General features: G+C 48.4%; 1 protein-coding gene across 3 annotated transcripts in view; it reads left to right on the top strand.

The window, feature by feature from the left end:
- The window catches only part of NSF (N-ethylmaleimide sensitive factor, vesicle fusing ATPase), a 68707-nt gene that overhangs the window by 19872 nt on the left and 32671 nt on the right, over positions 1–16164 (top strand). For all 3 annotated transcript variants that reach the window (XM_064636833.1, XM_064636834.1, XM_064636835.1), the window contains 5 exons: positions 2298–2337; positions 5153–5319; positions 6647–6754; positions 7342–7417; positions 11078–11233. In XM_064636833.1, coding sequence (XP_064492903.1) covers positions 2298–2337; positions 5153–5319; positions 6647–6754; positions 7342–7417; positions 11078–11233 — 547 coding nt within the window. The remainder of the gene's footprint in view (positions 1–2297; positions 2338–5152; positions 5320–6646; positions 6755–7341; positions 7418–11077; positions 11234–16164) is intronic.

Genomic DNA, 16164 nt, shown 5'->3' with positions numbered 1-16164 from the left:
GCGACCATGGTTGTATTTCTTTGGTCTGTTTTTAGCACATGGTGAGATGCAGATACTGGAAAAGGTGCAATTTAACCTTTTAAAAACCCACCAGAAACAAACTATTTGAAAAAGAAGACAGCAATGTCTGCCCTTCCTTGTGAATTTTTACTGTTCCCTATTTTCTCTTGAATTTAAAGGGTTTCTTTACTCTGTTTTTCTCTTTTTAAGACCTGCCAGAAGTCTTATTAACTACATCCAGTCATTGTTGGTATTTTTAGATGAATATGCATAAAATAAAAAAAACCAAAACCCCTGGTCTCCTCCTCCTTAGTTAAGTCATTATCAGATGTTAAATGATGGTTAGAATAAATAATTAATACAATTAACTTCTAAATAGAAAAACAAACCTCAAGTCTAGGGTTGATTTTTGTAGGTTCCAGTTGTTGCCCAGCCAGGAAAGCTCCTGTGCCAAGGGGTGAAGCCTGGTGCTCACCTTGGAGAAGTGGCTGTGGCAGTGCTTTATTTCAGGGGATCATGGAGCAGTTTGGGTTGGAAGGGACCTTCAAAGTCTGTTTGGTCCAAACTCCCTGCAGTGTGCAGGGACACCTTCCACTAGACCGGGGTGCCCTGTCCAGCCTGACCAGAACGTTTCCAGGGATGGGATATCTGCCACCTTTCTGTGCCACAGTTTTACCCCTTCGCCCTGTAAAATGTCTGAATCCACCCCCTTTTAATTTAAAACCATTTCCCCTTTTCCTATTGCTACAGGCCCTGCTAAAAAGTCTATCCACATCTTTTTTTAAGCCCCCTTTAAGTATTGAAAGGCCTCAATGAGATCTTTCCAGAACCTTCTCTTCTCCAGGTTGAACAGCCCCCATTCCCTCAGCCTGTCTCCATAGCAGAGGTGCTTCAGCCCCTGCTCACTGGAGTCTTCCTCATGCTGGGTTTTGATTTCCAGTATTTCCCAAAGCCTTGGATGGCTGCAGCCAGGGTGACACCAGATGTGTATTTGCTATATGTGTTCATGGATGGGACGTCTGGGCACAGGCTCTGCAGCCTCCAGAACATCTGTCTGTTGTATGTTCATTCTTGACCACGTTTGCTCTGTGATAATTTTGACTCTCAACACCAAAAGCCATGACAGATGTTGTGTACTGAGAGCCTAAAAGATGAAGAGCTGTGCAGTGATGACAAACTTGTAGCAGAAACAACCCAAATGAACACAGGAGCTGAGCTGTGTCTCTTGCCACAGAGGAGGTCCTGACTGATCTTCCCCAGAGGGTGGTTGGCACTGCCCAGGCTCCCCAGGGCAGTGGGCACGGCCCCAAGGCTGCCAGAGCTCCAGGAGAGTTTGCACAGTGCTGTGAGGGACAGGGAGGGATTGTTGGGGTGTCTATGCAGGGCCAGGGGCTGGACTGGATGGTTCTTGGGGGTCCCTCCCCAATATTCTGAGGATGTTGGAGAGAGCGTGAAGGAGGAAATATTCATTTTGTAAGCAAGGTCATTGTATTCCTTCTCCCAGACTTGTTCCTTCCAGGTGAAAAGGCAAATATGAATGATCATAAGGTACAACATTTCTAATGTGATCTCACCAGAGCTATGTGTGATGATTACATGTGTCTGTAATTGGAGCCTCTGTTTGATGCCTGAGAGACCCTGAACACAGCACAGCCTGGGGTGTGGGCTGTGAATGCACAGCAACCACTGCAAAAGTACCATTTTTGCAACTGTGAAGCCAGAACTGTTGGAATTGTAAAGAATTGTTGTGTCACATAATTATTGAACCATTTCTTACTTCTCCTGAGGTTCTGTGTGGCACAAATCTATCTACAGGTATTTGGAGGGACATAAAGAGTTCGAACAGTTTCACTCTTACCAGTTCTCTTGGTTTAGGTAATATTGTACCTTAAAGCACATTGCAGCAATTCCCTGCAGCTGCTGTACATGTGTAAGCTTTTAAAATGCTCACAGAGGGTGGAAGAGCTCTTCTGGTGCCTGTGGTGTGCTCAGCACCTGAGCTTTGGTAGGAAATGAGTAGAAGGGCCAAGAGCCCTGTCCAGCACCAGAATTCTCTGCTAAGGATGATGAGGAGACCAGGAAGAGGAAGAAGGTTGGACAGAACAACCCACTGAAGTCAGAGGTAGAGTTATTTAAAGAGATTCTCCCGTGTTTGACTTGTTTCCTGTTAATTTGGTTGTCTGTGGGATATCCCATTCTGCTGCTGAAGGTTCTCAGGGGATCCTGCTCCTCTGGGTGAGGAGGCAACCTCTGGGTGGAAGGACTGGCTTCCTGACATTTTTGTCTTGTTTTCACAGAGAAAATGGGCTGGACTCTCCATTGGACAGGAGATTGATGGTAAGTCAGTTGTCAGTGTGATTGTGATGTGTTTGTAAAAGCCGAATTCATGTTTTCATACTGAAGTGAAAGCAAACTGGGAAATCTCAGACCCCCAGCCCTTCCTCAGGTGGTGAGGCCCTTGTGAGTGAGGGAGGGGCTCTTCTGCCTGCAGGCTTTCTGCATTTAACATTTCCAAAACCTGGAGGAGTGTTTTGGCAGTGTCTCCAGACGGCTCTGTGTGGGACAGCAGTGTCCACATGCAGATGTGAACACTGAGCATGTCCTGGATAGTCTGTTCCTGGGTCACCAGCTAACAGAAGACAGCTCCTGTCCTTGGGGAATTTCTTGGCATCTGCCTTTTAATCTTGAGAGTGGGGAGGTTTTAGTGCCCAGAGTGCCCAGAGGCAGCCCTGGAGTGCTGTGCTTTGTGAGCAGCACTGATGTTTGCACCAGTAACTGAGAATATTCTGTGTCTTGATGAAGGGACAGGGATACCATTTGCAAATGGAAGATTTGTGTTTCAATATCAAGTCTCAATTGAGCCTCCCAAGCCTTGGCCAATGTTTGGAGGAGACCAGTTCGCTCTGTCTTTCCCTCATTCGTGCTGTCACCCTGCTTTGGGAACAAGTGGATCACTGTCAGGTGCAGCTGTTGAATTTGTCTGTAGCTGCTGGAATATTGAGCAGACTCCTGTCAGCCCCTTGTTCCAGGAGGGTCTCTGTTCTTTGCAGCAGCAGGTGAAGGTAATGGATCATGTCTGTTCTTTGGACCCCCAGGAGTCACCTCTGTGCTCCTGGGGAGGCGACTCCTCCTTTCCCTGGCTCTGATGAAACCTGCTCTGGTGCTTGGCTGGCTCGTGGTCTCTGAGGTGGAGCAAACAGTTCATTAGGCCACTGGAGATGGTTACAGTGATTCCAGGGAATTCCCTCCCGGGGGTTGTGGGCAGAGCATCCCATGTCACAGGTGAGGAGGACTGAGCCTGGGCAGTGCAGCGGGGGCTGGGAGTGCTGTCAGGGAAGCTGGCTCCTGGCCCTTTGTTTTCCCAGTCCCTGTGGTCTCAGCAGGTCCATGGATCAGTGCTTGGGTGTGAAGCCTGGTGTGTTTGGAGTGACAGGCTGCAGTGGGTCTTTGCCTCTCTACACCCCTGGATGCCTCACACACCGGGCTTGGAAGCCAGGATTTTAACCTGGAGGAAAGGAGACTGAGGAGAGGGCAGACCTTATTGCTCATAAAAATACCAGAAGGAGGGTGGAGCCAGGTGGGAGTTGGCCTCTTCTCCCAGGAAACAAGTGACAGGATGAAAGGAAATGGCCTCAAGTTGTGCCAAGGGAGGTTTAGATTGGATATTAGGGAAAATTTCTTCATGGAAAGGGCTGCAGAGCCTTGGAACAGGCTGTTTAGGGCAGTGGTGGAGTCCCTGTTGCTGGAGGTGTTCAGAGAACCCGTGCATGTGGCACTTGACATGGGTTAGTGGTGACCATGGTGATGGTGCTGGTGGATGGTTGGACCTGATGATTTTAGAGGTCTTTTCCAACCTTAATGATTCTGCTATTCTATGATTTTTTTGCTACCTAGTTTTGTTTTGATTTTTTTTTTAACTGAAGAATAACCTATAATAGAGGGGAGACCCGTACATTATTTTGTTTCTCACCCCTGCGTGGTTGCTGATTACGTGCCAACTGGTTTCTAGATCAATACTTTTTAGTCCTGAAGTTATTAGAGGAAAGAAGCACTAATATACTGTGTCATTAGCTGTTAGAGCAGGTTTGTGAGTGTACCTGGCCTGGGCCTTGCTGTAAACTTCCCAACTCTGTGGGAGCCTGTGTTAGGAAAAATGATGCAGTAATTCTGTGCAGAGTGACTAAATGTCATCTGACTCCCTGCAGGGTGGGAGGGACTGTGATGTTATTGTGCAGGTAGGGAGGAGTGTTCACAAACCCAGTGATTTCCCAGGGCTCCTGTTTGGTTGTGGTCCCCAAATAATGTGAGAACTGTGCTTTAAATGTCAGTGGAGCAGTGATGCTGAGCCCTGGAGCCCCCCGTGCCGTGGGAAGGGCTTTCCAGGTGAGGGGTTTGCCTGAGTGCTGCGAGTGCATTGGCTGTCCTGCCCTCCGTGCAGTTCAGCTCCCTCAGCTCCCGTGTTCCAACTGGAGATGCACACCTGGAGCCAGGGCTGCCTTCCCAGACCAGGAGGTCCCTGCTGCCCTCCCATCCCGCCTCTCTCTGGGCCATTCCAGGCTCTTGGAGCTGCTGCTGTGCTCTGCTGATGGGCTGCAGGGGCTCTGCTCTGTGTCACACCCTGCAGCCAGTCCTGGCTGTAAGAGCTGCTTGTGTGCATTGACCCCCAGGCCTGGGATGTGACCAAAGCCAGGGACTGATGTTCTTTCCAGAAACTTTTAGTTGAAAAAGCCTGGAGGTTTGGCAAGTAAAAGGAAATCACTGTAAGGTGGGAGGAGCTCCTGCTGTGCCCTTGAAGGACCAAAGGGATAACCCTGCTGCCATATCCCTTTTGGAAAGAACTCCAACCAGGAGATAGACCTCAGTTCCGGAGGTGCTTGTGTTTTATCTTTATCCCTATTTCCTGGAAGAGCCTTCTTTGACAGCTCATTCCTGGGTGGCCTTTTCTCATCCCAGGAAGGACGTTTGGTGTGTGTGCTGTGATGACCTGTGTGTGTCTTCTGGTAACAACTTCAGCCAGGGACTGGCTCTCTTTGTTCTCTTCACAGGAACAAGTCCTGTATTTGAGCGTGCTGGAGCCTTGTATTGCCAAATGTTCAATGCACTGGGGACACTCTGCTGCTCTGAAATGTGCTGTTCCTTTCTGTCTTACCAGTCTCCTTGTACACCTTTGACAAGGCCAAGCAGTGCATCGGCACCATGACCATCGAGATCGACTTCCTGCAGAAGAAGAACATCGACTCCAACCCCTACGACACAGACAAGATGGCTGCAGAGTTCATCCAGCAGTTCAACAGCCAGGCCTTCTCCGTGGGCCAGCAGGTGGGCTTTGCTTTGGGACTTTAAGGCAAAAGTGGGCTTCAATACCATGAACTGAACATGAAGAGAACATCTGGAGGGGTCCAAGGGACTGACGCTGCAAAGGCCAGGAATTGTTTGTTGTGGGAATGGTTTCTCTGTGAAAAGTCAAACCATCCTGACTTTCACTGACACGATGGGCAGAGGGGGTTAAAATCTGTCTTATCCTTAACTGAAGAAATCTGTGAGGAAAATCCCAAGGCCTGGGAGAGCTGGGGTCTCCCTGTGTCGTGGCCTGGTTGGATTATGAACATGGCAGCTCCTGGAGTCTTCTGAGAAGTCACTTTTGTCTCAAGATCGAGATGAACACCAGGTTTAGTTCATTCTCAGTGGCACCTCTCAGGTTTAGATATTAGGAGGAAATCCTTACCTGGGAGGGTGGGGAGGCCCTGGCACAGGTTGCCCAGAGAAGCTGGGCAAGGATCCCTGGAAGTGTCCAAGGCCAGGTTGGATGGGGCTTGGAGCAACCTGGGCTAGTGGAAGGTGTCCCTGCCCAAGGCAGGGGTGGCACTGGATGATTTTTAAGGTCCCTTCCCACCCAAACCATTCTGGGATTCTATGATTTATTGCTACTCTATGGACTCCAGTAGTAAGACAGGGATGAAATATTTCCCTGAGGATCTTGGAAAGCTATTGTCCCTGTAACTGGCCCTGCTCAGCTCTGCAGCAGATGGGCTTCTGCCCCTGCAAAGCTCTCTGTGGCAGCCTCTGCTTTGCCACGTTCTCAGGACAGGTTGAGGTTGGCCTCTTGTACTTTACAACTTGCAGGGTCTGAATCTTAAGCCAGTTGCAAATGTAATCTCAGAGGAAAGGGATGGTGCAGAGCCAGCCTGGTTTCCTGTGGGATGGACCCTACTCCTTGTTCTGTTCATCCTGTCTCGTTAGCGCTGTCCCTGAGGTGTCTTTGTCAAACTGAAACGCGAAAGATCGAAAAGTTTTGAGCTAAATTGTTCTTGCCTGGCACCAGTAATTAAAGTGAGAGGAAAATGTCAAGTGATGATCTAGAACATTGAGCTGGGGAGGAAAGGGGGGGGGAAGAGAAGCTTTTCTTGGAAGGAGAGTTTCTCTTTGAATTTTTTCAGTTGACTTCATGTTTTGATACTTTTGATCTGTCACTCTTAAGCTGGGGCAGGGAAAGAACGTGGTCAGCACCCTAGAGCTTTACAGGGTAAAAACCATGTGGGAGTTGTTGGGTGGTAAACTCAGTCTCCAGGCCTCTCTCCCTTCAAATCTTTGTAGTGTTGTCAAATCCTTTCTAGCTTTTTTTTAATGAGTCTTTTCCTTTCTACAGCTCGTGTTCAGCTTTAATGACAAGCTCTTTGGGCTGTTGGTGAAGGACATGGAAGCCATGGATCCCAGCATTCTCAAAGGGGAGTCTGGAACAGGCAAAAAGCAGAAGGTGGGCTCCCAGAAATTCATGTCCATCCTTAGGGACTGCAGGCATTTAAGTCCTGATCAAGTCCATGCTGCAGGTCAGGAGCAGTTCAGGGTACCTGCATTTGGAGAAGTCACAGGTGCCTCACCTGGCTGTGTCTGTTGTGTCAGAGGAAACAAGGAGCACTGTCTGCAGTTTAGTGCAGTCCCCACTGAAGTCCAGGGCTGGGGAAAGATACAAGGAATATCTCTTGGTCTTTAAGTACTAATTCATAGAAACACATTTGTCTTGAGCTTTTTTGTCTTCCAGTTATGTCCAGTTTTGATTTTTCCTTTAATTTTATTTTCTTCTTTACTTGTTGGGTCTTGCTGAAATAACATAGTTGGGTTTGAACTGAACCAAGAACTTTAAAAAGCCACTTTGTTACACCTGATGAGCTTCTCCATTTGGTGATGTTTGTTTTAGAGGAGGTGTTGTTATTTCACATTCTTCCCAGACTTTTGTAATGGAGCTTTTGCTGCTGTTTCCTGTTTTTGGGGATACCTGAGGAGCAATCTGAAGCTGAGTCTAATAGCAATTAATGTGATTATTTGTTTCCCTCCCTTTTCCAGATTGAGGTTGGTTTGGTTCTTGGGAACAGTCAAGTTGCCTTTGAGAAAGCTGAGAACTCCTCTCTCAATCTGATTGGTGAGTGCCACTGTACCCAAAGAGAGAAATAATGCTTGAACTCTGCTGCTTTTCAGGCCTTGGAGACTTGGTTGCCTCCAAGTGTTTTTTTTCCTCACTGCTAGGTCTAGATGAGAAAAGCAAAGGGGGTGAGTAGATCCAGCAAAAGGCAGCACCCAGTTGAAATACTTTAACTCTTTAAACGATAGACAATGATGTTTTCAGGGACAGTAACAAGCCAACAGCTCTTACATTAAATTTAATTAAAAGAGCAGGGAGTAGGAAATTGAGAACTTCTTTGAATGTGTAGCCAAAATCTCAAAGTGAGCGTGAACTTCTGAAAATCTCATATCAGAGAGTTCTCCCTTTCCAGGAGACTGGACAGCATCTGAGAGGAGCAGCCACTTAGGAAAGGAGAATTCCACTCCAAAAAGGGGCAGAAGGGAGCCTGTGGTGTAAGCACACCTTGCACCTTCTGCAGATTTTGTATCGGAACACACAGCCTGTACTGAACCCAGCAGAGGTCCATGGGCTGAGCTGTGGGTGGCTGTAATTAAGCACCTTAACGAGGATCCAGGTGTTAGTAGCACCCACTGAACCTTGGGCAGGGCAATGAGTTCCCAGCTGTGACCACGTGGTTGCACCAGCTCAGTTTTCACTCTGCCAGGACACGGGGGGAGTGTTGAATAACCCTGTTCACTGAGGCAGAGCAAGCAGGGGTACTTTGCTTGTTAATATTCAAAGCCATATAATGACCTTTGATCTCCCTCCTGGCACATGTGGGTGTGAGGAGTGGTCCCAGGGGAGGGCTGATGGGTTGGGAACAGGGATCCTTCCCCTGGGATTCTATTTCATTGTCTGCAGACAAGACAAAAGAGCTGCTTGTGCCTCGATTTACTTCTGTCAAATTGGTACTTCATTTAATCTCCTCATTGATCTGAGGCAGAGCTGCTTAATGTGCTTTGTTGGTCTCTGGAGAATTGTAAAGTTCTGAATAATTAAATTCTGAGAGAGGAGATGAAAGTGAAGTGAGTGTCACTGAGCTCTGCCTCCAGTAAAGGACCTGCATTGTTTTAATAGAGAAGAATTGTAATAATTGTTTTTAAAAAAAACAATTCTACTGCTTAGCATAAAATTGTGTTATAAAACCAATGGATGAAGTTTTAATCCAATCTGCAGGAATTTTACTGTGCTGAGGTGCAGCCAGAAGGGGGGGGTGTAGGCCAAGCTCTGCAGGAGCAGGAACATCCCTGGCTGAGGGGTCCGACCTAAAGGCTGGAGTGCAGCTCTGGGATAATAAACACAGGGGAATTGGTGGATCAGCAACCTGTGCCCTGCACAGCTCTGGCTCTTGGTGCTCTGGGTCACACGTACTGGCCCTGCTATGTTGGTCAGAGGCACGACCCTGTTTGTTTATTTTGCTGCCCTTGGAATTGAAGAATTGATTCCAGGTGTGTTTAGACCAAGATTAAAGCAGGCTGACTGAGCTCACACAGCCCTGCTGTTTGCTGTACTCACTGCACTCTGGATGCCCATCCATTGCCTGGCTCAACTTGAAGTTCCTCTAGAAGAGCTTGTGGAACAGGTCAGCAGAAGGCACAGTTGTTGTTTGCCATGATTAGGTGTTGGGAAGGAATTCCTCCCTGTGAGGGTGGGGAGGCCCTGGCACAGGGTGCCCAGAGAAGCTGTGGCTGCCCCATCCCTGGAAGTGTCCAAGGCCAGGTTGGACGGGGCTTGGAGCAACCTGGGCTGGTGGGAGGTGTCCCTGGATGATCTTTAATGTCCCTTCCCACCCAAACCATCCTGTGACTCGGTGATTCTCTGGTGTTTTAGGGAGGGAAGGGTCCCTATTGGGGGACCTATTAAGGGCCAGCCCTTCAAACACTGTGTAAGAACTCACCCCATTGCAGCAGGAGTTGAGGGTTATCGTCAGTCTTTGCTCTCTCTGGGTTTTCAGCTCCCTGTGTGCTTCCCTGGTAGCTGAGGGTGCTGAAAGCCATGTGGAAGGTTGGTCTGACCCACCAAAGTGTCAGTGCTTGTTTATGAACTGCCTTGAATAAATTTCAGGTGAGACTGCAGGGGTTTGACAGCATCCTTACAGAGCACTTGTGCTTGCTGTCTGCTTTCTGAAGGCCCTGAGTACTTTAAACTCCTCTGCACAGGGAGTGAGGAGCTCAGGAGGGCTGGAGTGTGAGTGGCTTGGTAGCAGAAGGGAGAGGAGGTGGTTAAAGAGACTGCAGAGCTGTGCCTGGGGGTCTGGCTGAGTAACTGTGGAAGAGGCTGTGGAACAGATACAACTGTGGTGATTTGCCAGGACCAGCCTTGGCTCTTCTGAGCTGTAAAGGAGCTGGTGACCTTGTGATTGTTTGGTGTGACCTTACTGCAAATTGCTCTGCTGTCTGGGGACACTTTCATGTGCTGTCCCTTCCCAAAGGATTCTGGAGAAAGTCTGCAGAGCTGCACATCTTTGAACCTTAAATCTGTACAGGAGAAACCAACAGAAACTGTAATAAAACATTAAATTAGAGGATACCTTTATAAAGATGTTACACTGGGAAGGGTCAGCCTGCCTCGGGTCAGGGCAGTCCTGCCTCCTGATCCCACTGGAGTTCATTACAGGAGTCAGGAAGCCCTGGCACAAGGGCTCACACAGCCTGCTTGTTTGTCAAAGCTCCTCCAGCAAGGTCCTTTATCAAAGTTTCCTAAAAAAGAATCAAACCAGAGATCTGTGAGAGAGAAGATCCTGTCATGGGTCAGTGAGTGGTGAAAGGGAAGGAGTAAATAGCCTGTGTTGGTGGAGTTCAGTGGGAATCTCTGCTGGGCCTTTGCTTCCCATTGGAATTACTGAATAAACTGGGGAAAAGCCTGAGCAAGGAGGTGCCCAGGCTGGCTCTGACTGAGCCTGGTGGCTGAGGCAGAAAATGGCAGATGAAATTCAGTATAAATAAACATGTGGGAGGAAAAGTTGGGTAAAATGGGTGGCTGTGGTGGGACAAGATCCCAGGGAGGACAGTTTGAAGGGAATGCTGGGCCCATGCTCATGCAGCCTGAGCACTGTTAAGAATTATTGTGTTTGCTAAGAATTACTGCACGTTATTCATAAAGGAATATGAACAAAGTGGAGCACAATTTTGTACCTGTATTTAAGATACAACCTGCAGGTCCATCTGCCAGAGGACATGGGAAAAGAGAAAACTGAGAGAGCAACAAGGGGGCTCCCGTGTGCAGCTGCTGCTGGGGAAGGAAGGGAGAACAGGTGAAGGCTGGAAAAGGCATTGAGGAGGATACAGGACAAACCTCTTGTCGTTCCAGGTGGCCTGGAAAAGAGTGGACACTGGTACTGGCAGCAGCCCCATGAGCTGGGGGCTGAGGCACTCAGGGTGCTCAGGTTACAGGGGTCCAGTTTGGGGCAGAGAAATCTACTGGGGAGTCTTCAATACCCAGGAGCAACACCTGGCTGGGGAAATCCCTGTGAGTGGTTGGAAGGCTGGGAAAATCCTTTACCAAGTAAACCAGGTCTCTGGTGTCCTGCCCTTGTGTCCTTGGCCCAGTGTGTCCTCCTGAAACCGCCCACGGAGTTCACAGGACGTGGGTCTGACCTGCAGAGCTTGTGCTGCTCCTGTACCTGTGTCTGCTGGAGTTCTGGGCTCAGAGTTTGAAATGATTCCTTTGGTTTTGCAGGTAAATCCAAGACCAAGGAGAACCGTCAGTCAATCATCAACCCAGACTGGAATTTTGAGAAAATGGGCATTGGGGGCCTGGACAAAGAATTCTCGGATATTTTCCGACGAGCTTTTGCTTCTCGAGTTTTCCCACCTGAAATTGTGGAGCAAATGGGTGAGTAATCCAGGGAAGTGTGGCTGGGGCACGGGGTCTGCAAGGACTGGGCATCAGCTGACAGCCTTGGGATGCTGTAACACAGCAGTTTCTTAGGGATCTAACAGACCAACAGAGCCTCTTCTGTTGCTGCCAAACGTATTTTGGACTCTTGTTACTTGGTTAGGGAAGGGCAACAGAACCAACACAAATGTTCAACCCTGCACCTGGAATGTCTGTAGGAATGAGATATGTGGTTTAACTGGACACTGTTCTGGTGGAACTGAAACTGGAGCAGCCTGGTCTGGTGGAAGGTGTCCCTGCCCATGGCAGGGGGCTGGAACGAGATGGGCTTTAAGGTCCCTTCCAACCCAAACCATTCCATGACTCAGTGAAACACTCCCTGTTCTTTGGATGCTTCGTTTACCCATAGCAGTGGGACTGACTGCTCCTCTTCCAGACTGCCATGGGCTGTCCATAGAGGTCAGAAGAAAGGCTGTTTTAATGCTCCATAATCCCTCTCCCATATTCCATCCCAGCTGTCCTGGCAGCTGCAGCAGGAGCCCCATGCTTCTCCCAGCCTCAGCCCAACAGACACAGCCCCGGGTGCGGGCTCTGCTCGGTCAGGTTTGAAGTGAGGACACACAGGCCATGGCACGTCCTGGAGCTGGGGAAATAAAAGCACCCATTCTAAATATAACTCCTTTTTTTGGGCCAGGGGAAGGAAAGGCAGCCCCAGTCCTTGGTAAACATGTGCTGGCAGGCAGATAAATGGTGCTGGGTTTAGTTTTTAGTCAGCAGTGTGCAGCTGCAGGTATCTGATTCTGTCACAGAACGTGGCTGGGGATGTTCTGGCTGCTCCTTGTTCTTGGAATATAATCTCTGTGGGTTTATATTTAGGCTTGGAATCTGTGGCTGTATAATTTCTGTGTATGTTTATGTTTCTGAGCCACCTTCCCTCCCCCCACAAATGAAGCAATCAGGATTTTGATTACAAACCAGATTTCCAGCAGGAGATCCGTCCTGTCTGTGCAGGGGCCTGTGGAGCGCGGCCGCTTCCAGTGCCTGTGGAATTGATGCAAAGTAAACTTCCCTGGGAGGTGCCTTCAGTCTTTTCTGGGTGATTTGAAAATCTATGGAAGAACACTGGAGAAACTCTGGGGCTGAATCCAATTAGTGCCTGATTCTCTCCTGCCTTTTACTTCCCATTGATCTGAGAGCCGAGGCCTCTGGGGGGATGATCCCGGATCTCCTGGGTTTTGTGGCTGTGAACAAGACATCACTGCTCTGCTTCTGCTTGAGAACATCAAATGCTTGAATTTGTTAAATATTTAACTGCTCTGCAGAGAGAGAAAATGGGAGAAATTGGCTGTGGAAAGGAAGAGCTTTTACCCAGAGACACTGGTGGCCAGTTCAGCGCTGCTGCTGCCAGCAGCCTCCTGTGCTTGAAATGTTTTACCTTTGGAGGCAACTGTCGTGTGTGTTCATGAAGTCTTCCCGTGGAGACAGGCTGGGAGAGCTGGGGCTGTTCAGCCTGGAGAAGAGAAGGCTCCAGGGTGACCTTAGAGCCCCTTCCAGTGCCTAAAGGGGGCTTATAAAACAAAGGGAGAGCGACTTTTTACCTGGGCAGACAGTGATAGGACAAGAGGGAATGATTTAAAACTAAAAGAGGAGAGATTTAGGTTGGACATTGGGAATAAATCCTTCCCTGTGAGGGTGGGGAGGCCCTGGCACAGGTTGCCCAGAGAAGCTGTGGCTGCCCCTGCATCCCTGAAAGTGTCCAAGGCCAGGTTGGAGGGGGCTTGGAGCAACCTGGGCTGGTAGAAGGTGTCCCTGCCCATGGCAGGGGGTGGCACTGGATGGGTCTTAATGTCCCTCCCAACCCAAACCATCCTGTGATTCTCTGACTTTGTGGCTGCAGTACAAAGTCCTGAGATGTGACCACATGTGAAGGTAAAAGATTTAGGCTTTGGGAGTTCTCACCCAGTGCCACTTCAGTGTCAGGAGTGTGTTTGGAGACTAAAGACAATGAGAGCTTGTTTCCCTGTTGCTGCAGCTTCCCCTGGCTGTGTGTGGGCAGGCTGCCAGCCTGCTGTGTCACATGCCATTGCATTCCCTGGGCATATCCACGAGCTGGATTCACCTGCCAGCTGGGTTCTGGAACCATGGGCAGCAGGTGACTGATGTGGAGTTCCTGCACCTCCACCAGGGACCTCTGGAGCAGGTGGGAATCCCTGCTGGCTGCAGGGTGAGACCCTGGAGCTGGCCAGAGGGTTCCTCTTCTAATTGGTATTGCTTAATACAGGAAGACAAAGATTCTCTGAAGGCCCAGTAGTATTTGGATTACCCTGGGCAATGAATTCAAGGTGTGCCACGTTCCCTCTCTAAGCACAAACCCCCTCACTGTGATGTTTACACACAGGCTGCACACAGAGACGTTGTTCAGGTAAGGAGTTGGACTGGGAGCAGAGCTCCTGAGCTCTGAGTAACCCCAGGGCGAAAGAGCTTATCTGAAATTTGAAAAAACAAAACTTTCTGACATTCATTTTCTTTGCCTTAGTTATAACTTGCTCTTAACTATATTTCAGATCTGAAATGTCAGTGTGACAGCTGTTCACCTTTGTGAATAATTTATTGGGAAGGAAAAGGAAGAATTTGCTTGCTCCCTGGTGCTCCAGTGCTCACCCCACTGTTCTTTGCCCAGTGCTCCCAGACTGCAGCTTCCATGCCAAACACCATAAATATTTCTGTCCAAAACTACACAGAGGCTCTACAGACCCTTCCAGCATTACTTGCAGTTTGTGTGTGGTTGATCTAACTTCCAAGGAATGTTCTGGGTTTGGAGCACATAAGTCAGTGTTAGTTAACCATATCATCCAAGAGGGGAAATGCTGCTCTGATGGTACAAGCTTTGGTGTATCCAAGAAAAGAAGTGTTAGCTCAGCTCCAGTTGATCACTAACCCTGTCCCTGCTCACCTGGAAGGGGCAGTTTGCTTTTCCGTACATGGATCTCCCACTCCTCTGTGATGGCTTTGGGCTTGTGGGACTCTGGAGGGAGCTAATACAGTTGGAATCAAAAAATACTATTAATAAAAGCAGTTTATAGGGTTGTACTCAGCTGGATCAGTTCCCTGGTTGGTGTGATGTGACAGAACCATGGAATGGTTTGGGTGGGAAGGGACCTTAAAGCCCATTCAGTGCCACCCCTGCCATGGGCAGGGACACCTTCCACTGTCCCAGGTTGCTCCAAGCCCCATCCAGCCTGGCCTGGGACACTCCCAGGGATGCAGGGGCAGCCACAGCTTCTCTGGGCAACCTGTGCCAGGGCCTCCCCACCCTCCCAGGGGAGAGCAACTGATGCTTGACTCCTGATAGTCCTGTGACTGCCAAGGGGAATTAAATCCTTCTCTGGATGAGGCCTGAAGAAGGTCTCCTGAAGCAAAAGGGACCCTCCTGTTGGTGCCATGAGGCCTCACTGGTACCAATGGCACTTCTGAGGAAGGAACTTCACCCCAGCAGTCACATTCTCTCTGAAGGACAGCCCTACAATGCTCTGTTTCCAGGGAATCCTCCTCCTTTTCAAGCCCTTTTGGGATGTCTGTGCCATCCAGCTCGTAGTAAAGCTGTGTGTGAAGGGTGTCTGGCTTTGGTTACTCCTGGCTGCAGTTTAGAGCATCCTCTTGCTCCAGCTAAAGCTCCTCCTTTTCTTTGATAAATGTTATGTTTTCCCAGAGTGTCCCTGCAGATCAGGCCTTTCTTCCTATCCATGGTAAATGCTGTTTTTTCTGCTGAGACTTTAAATCCAGCTTATTCAGCCATTAAGGTGCTTGTGCCATTAAGGTGATTGCTTAATGCTTGCTAGAACAGTGTTCTCTTTTTTTAGGTTTTTTTTTCCCCCCCTGATTCCAACAGCCATTTGGAACAAAGGTTTTGATATTTGGTGCCTGGAGCTGTAACTTTCAACAAAACTGTAAAGACCCTTCCCAGACCTGAAAAGAAAACACTCACACTGACCTTCTTTTCTTTATTTAAGAACACTCTGATGTCCCCAAGCACTGAAACACAGTCTTGACCTGCAGCAAGGAAGGGACTTTGTGATTTCCATGGCACAGTGGTTTTGTAGAGGCTGATGTACAACATGTATGCACATATTGTTGTTATCATTTAATAACAGGTGCAGAAACATTTGGAGTTACAAGCTCACATTCCTTCTAAGAGGCTGAATGGAACCCAAATTCCCCATCCTCTCCTGGTACCACAAATAGCCTAAATCAGACTTTTTCAAGGTGGTTTCTGTTTCCTGGGAACCATCTTAACCTGCCCTCTTGGGGTCAGTTGGTCTCAGAGTTCTGTAGTTTTGAAGGACATCTCAGCTCATACAAGTATCAACAAAACTCAAGGGGAACATTCAGATGAGCAGATACTCAGATATTTTCTCTCTTGGATTCTGCCTTGAAGTAGAGGCTTGTCTTTTAAGCTGCCTTAAAAATTAATACATTAATGTTCTCAAAATACTCAGATACTGGAAGAGAAGAATAATGATGGAAAGGATCTCATCCAGCTATTCTGAAAATAGGGTGATTTTAATGAAAAATCTGTATCAGTTGGCAGGTTTTGGCTGTGCCTCAGTGTCTGGGCCTGGTTCTGATCCCCACTCTGATGATTTTTTTGTTTTGCAACATGCACTTCATTATTCCTCCCTGATTTAGAAACTTGTGCATCAAGTTACACAGATTTTAGATGAATTTAATCCTACCTGTCAGTGTGTTTGTAGCTCTTGGCTGTGCAATGTACAGATTTAATTGGAGCATTCTGTCCTGTTCCATCTTCCAGGCACCACATGCCACTAAATTCAGGATGGATCATTTCTCACTGTGCTTTAAAGTTTGTGGGGTTTTATCCACTTTTCATCTACCTCTAACTTCATTCAGCCTGTGCTTTTCCTGCATGT

Source organism: Pseudopipra pipra, chromosome 26 (assembly GCF_036250125.1).
Source record: "Pseudopipra pipra isolate bDixPip1 chromosome 26, bDixPip1.hap1, whole genome shotgun sequence".
Classification (NCBI taxonomy): Eukaryota; Metazoa; Chordata; class Aves; order Passeriformes; family Pipridae; genus Pseudopipra; species Pseudopipra pipra.
This window is presented reverse-complemented; position numbering and strand designations above follow the sequence as displayed.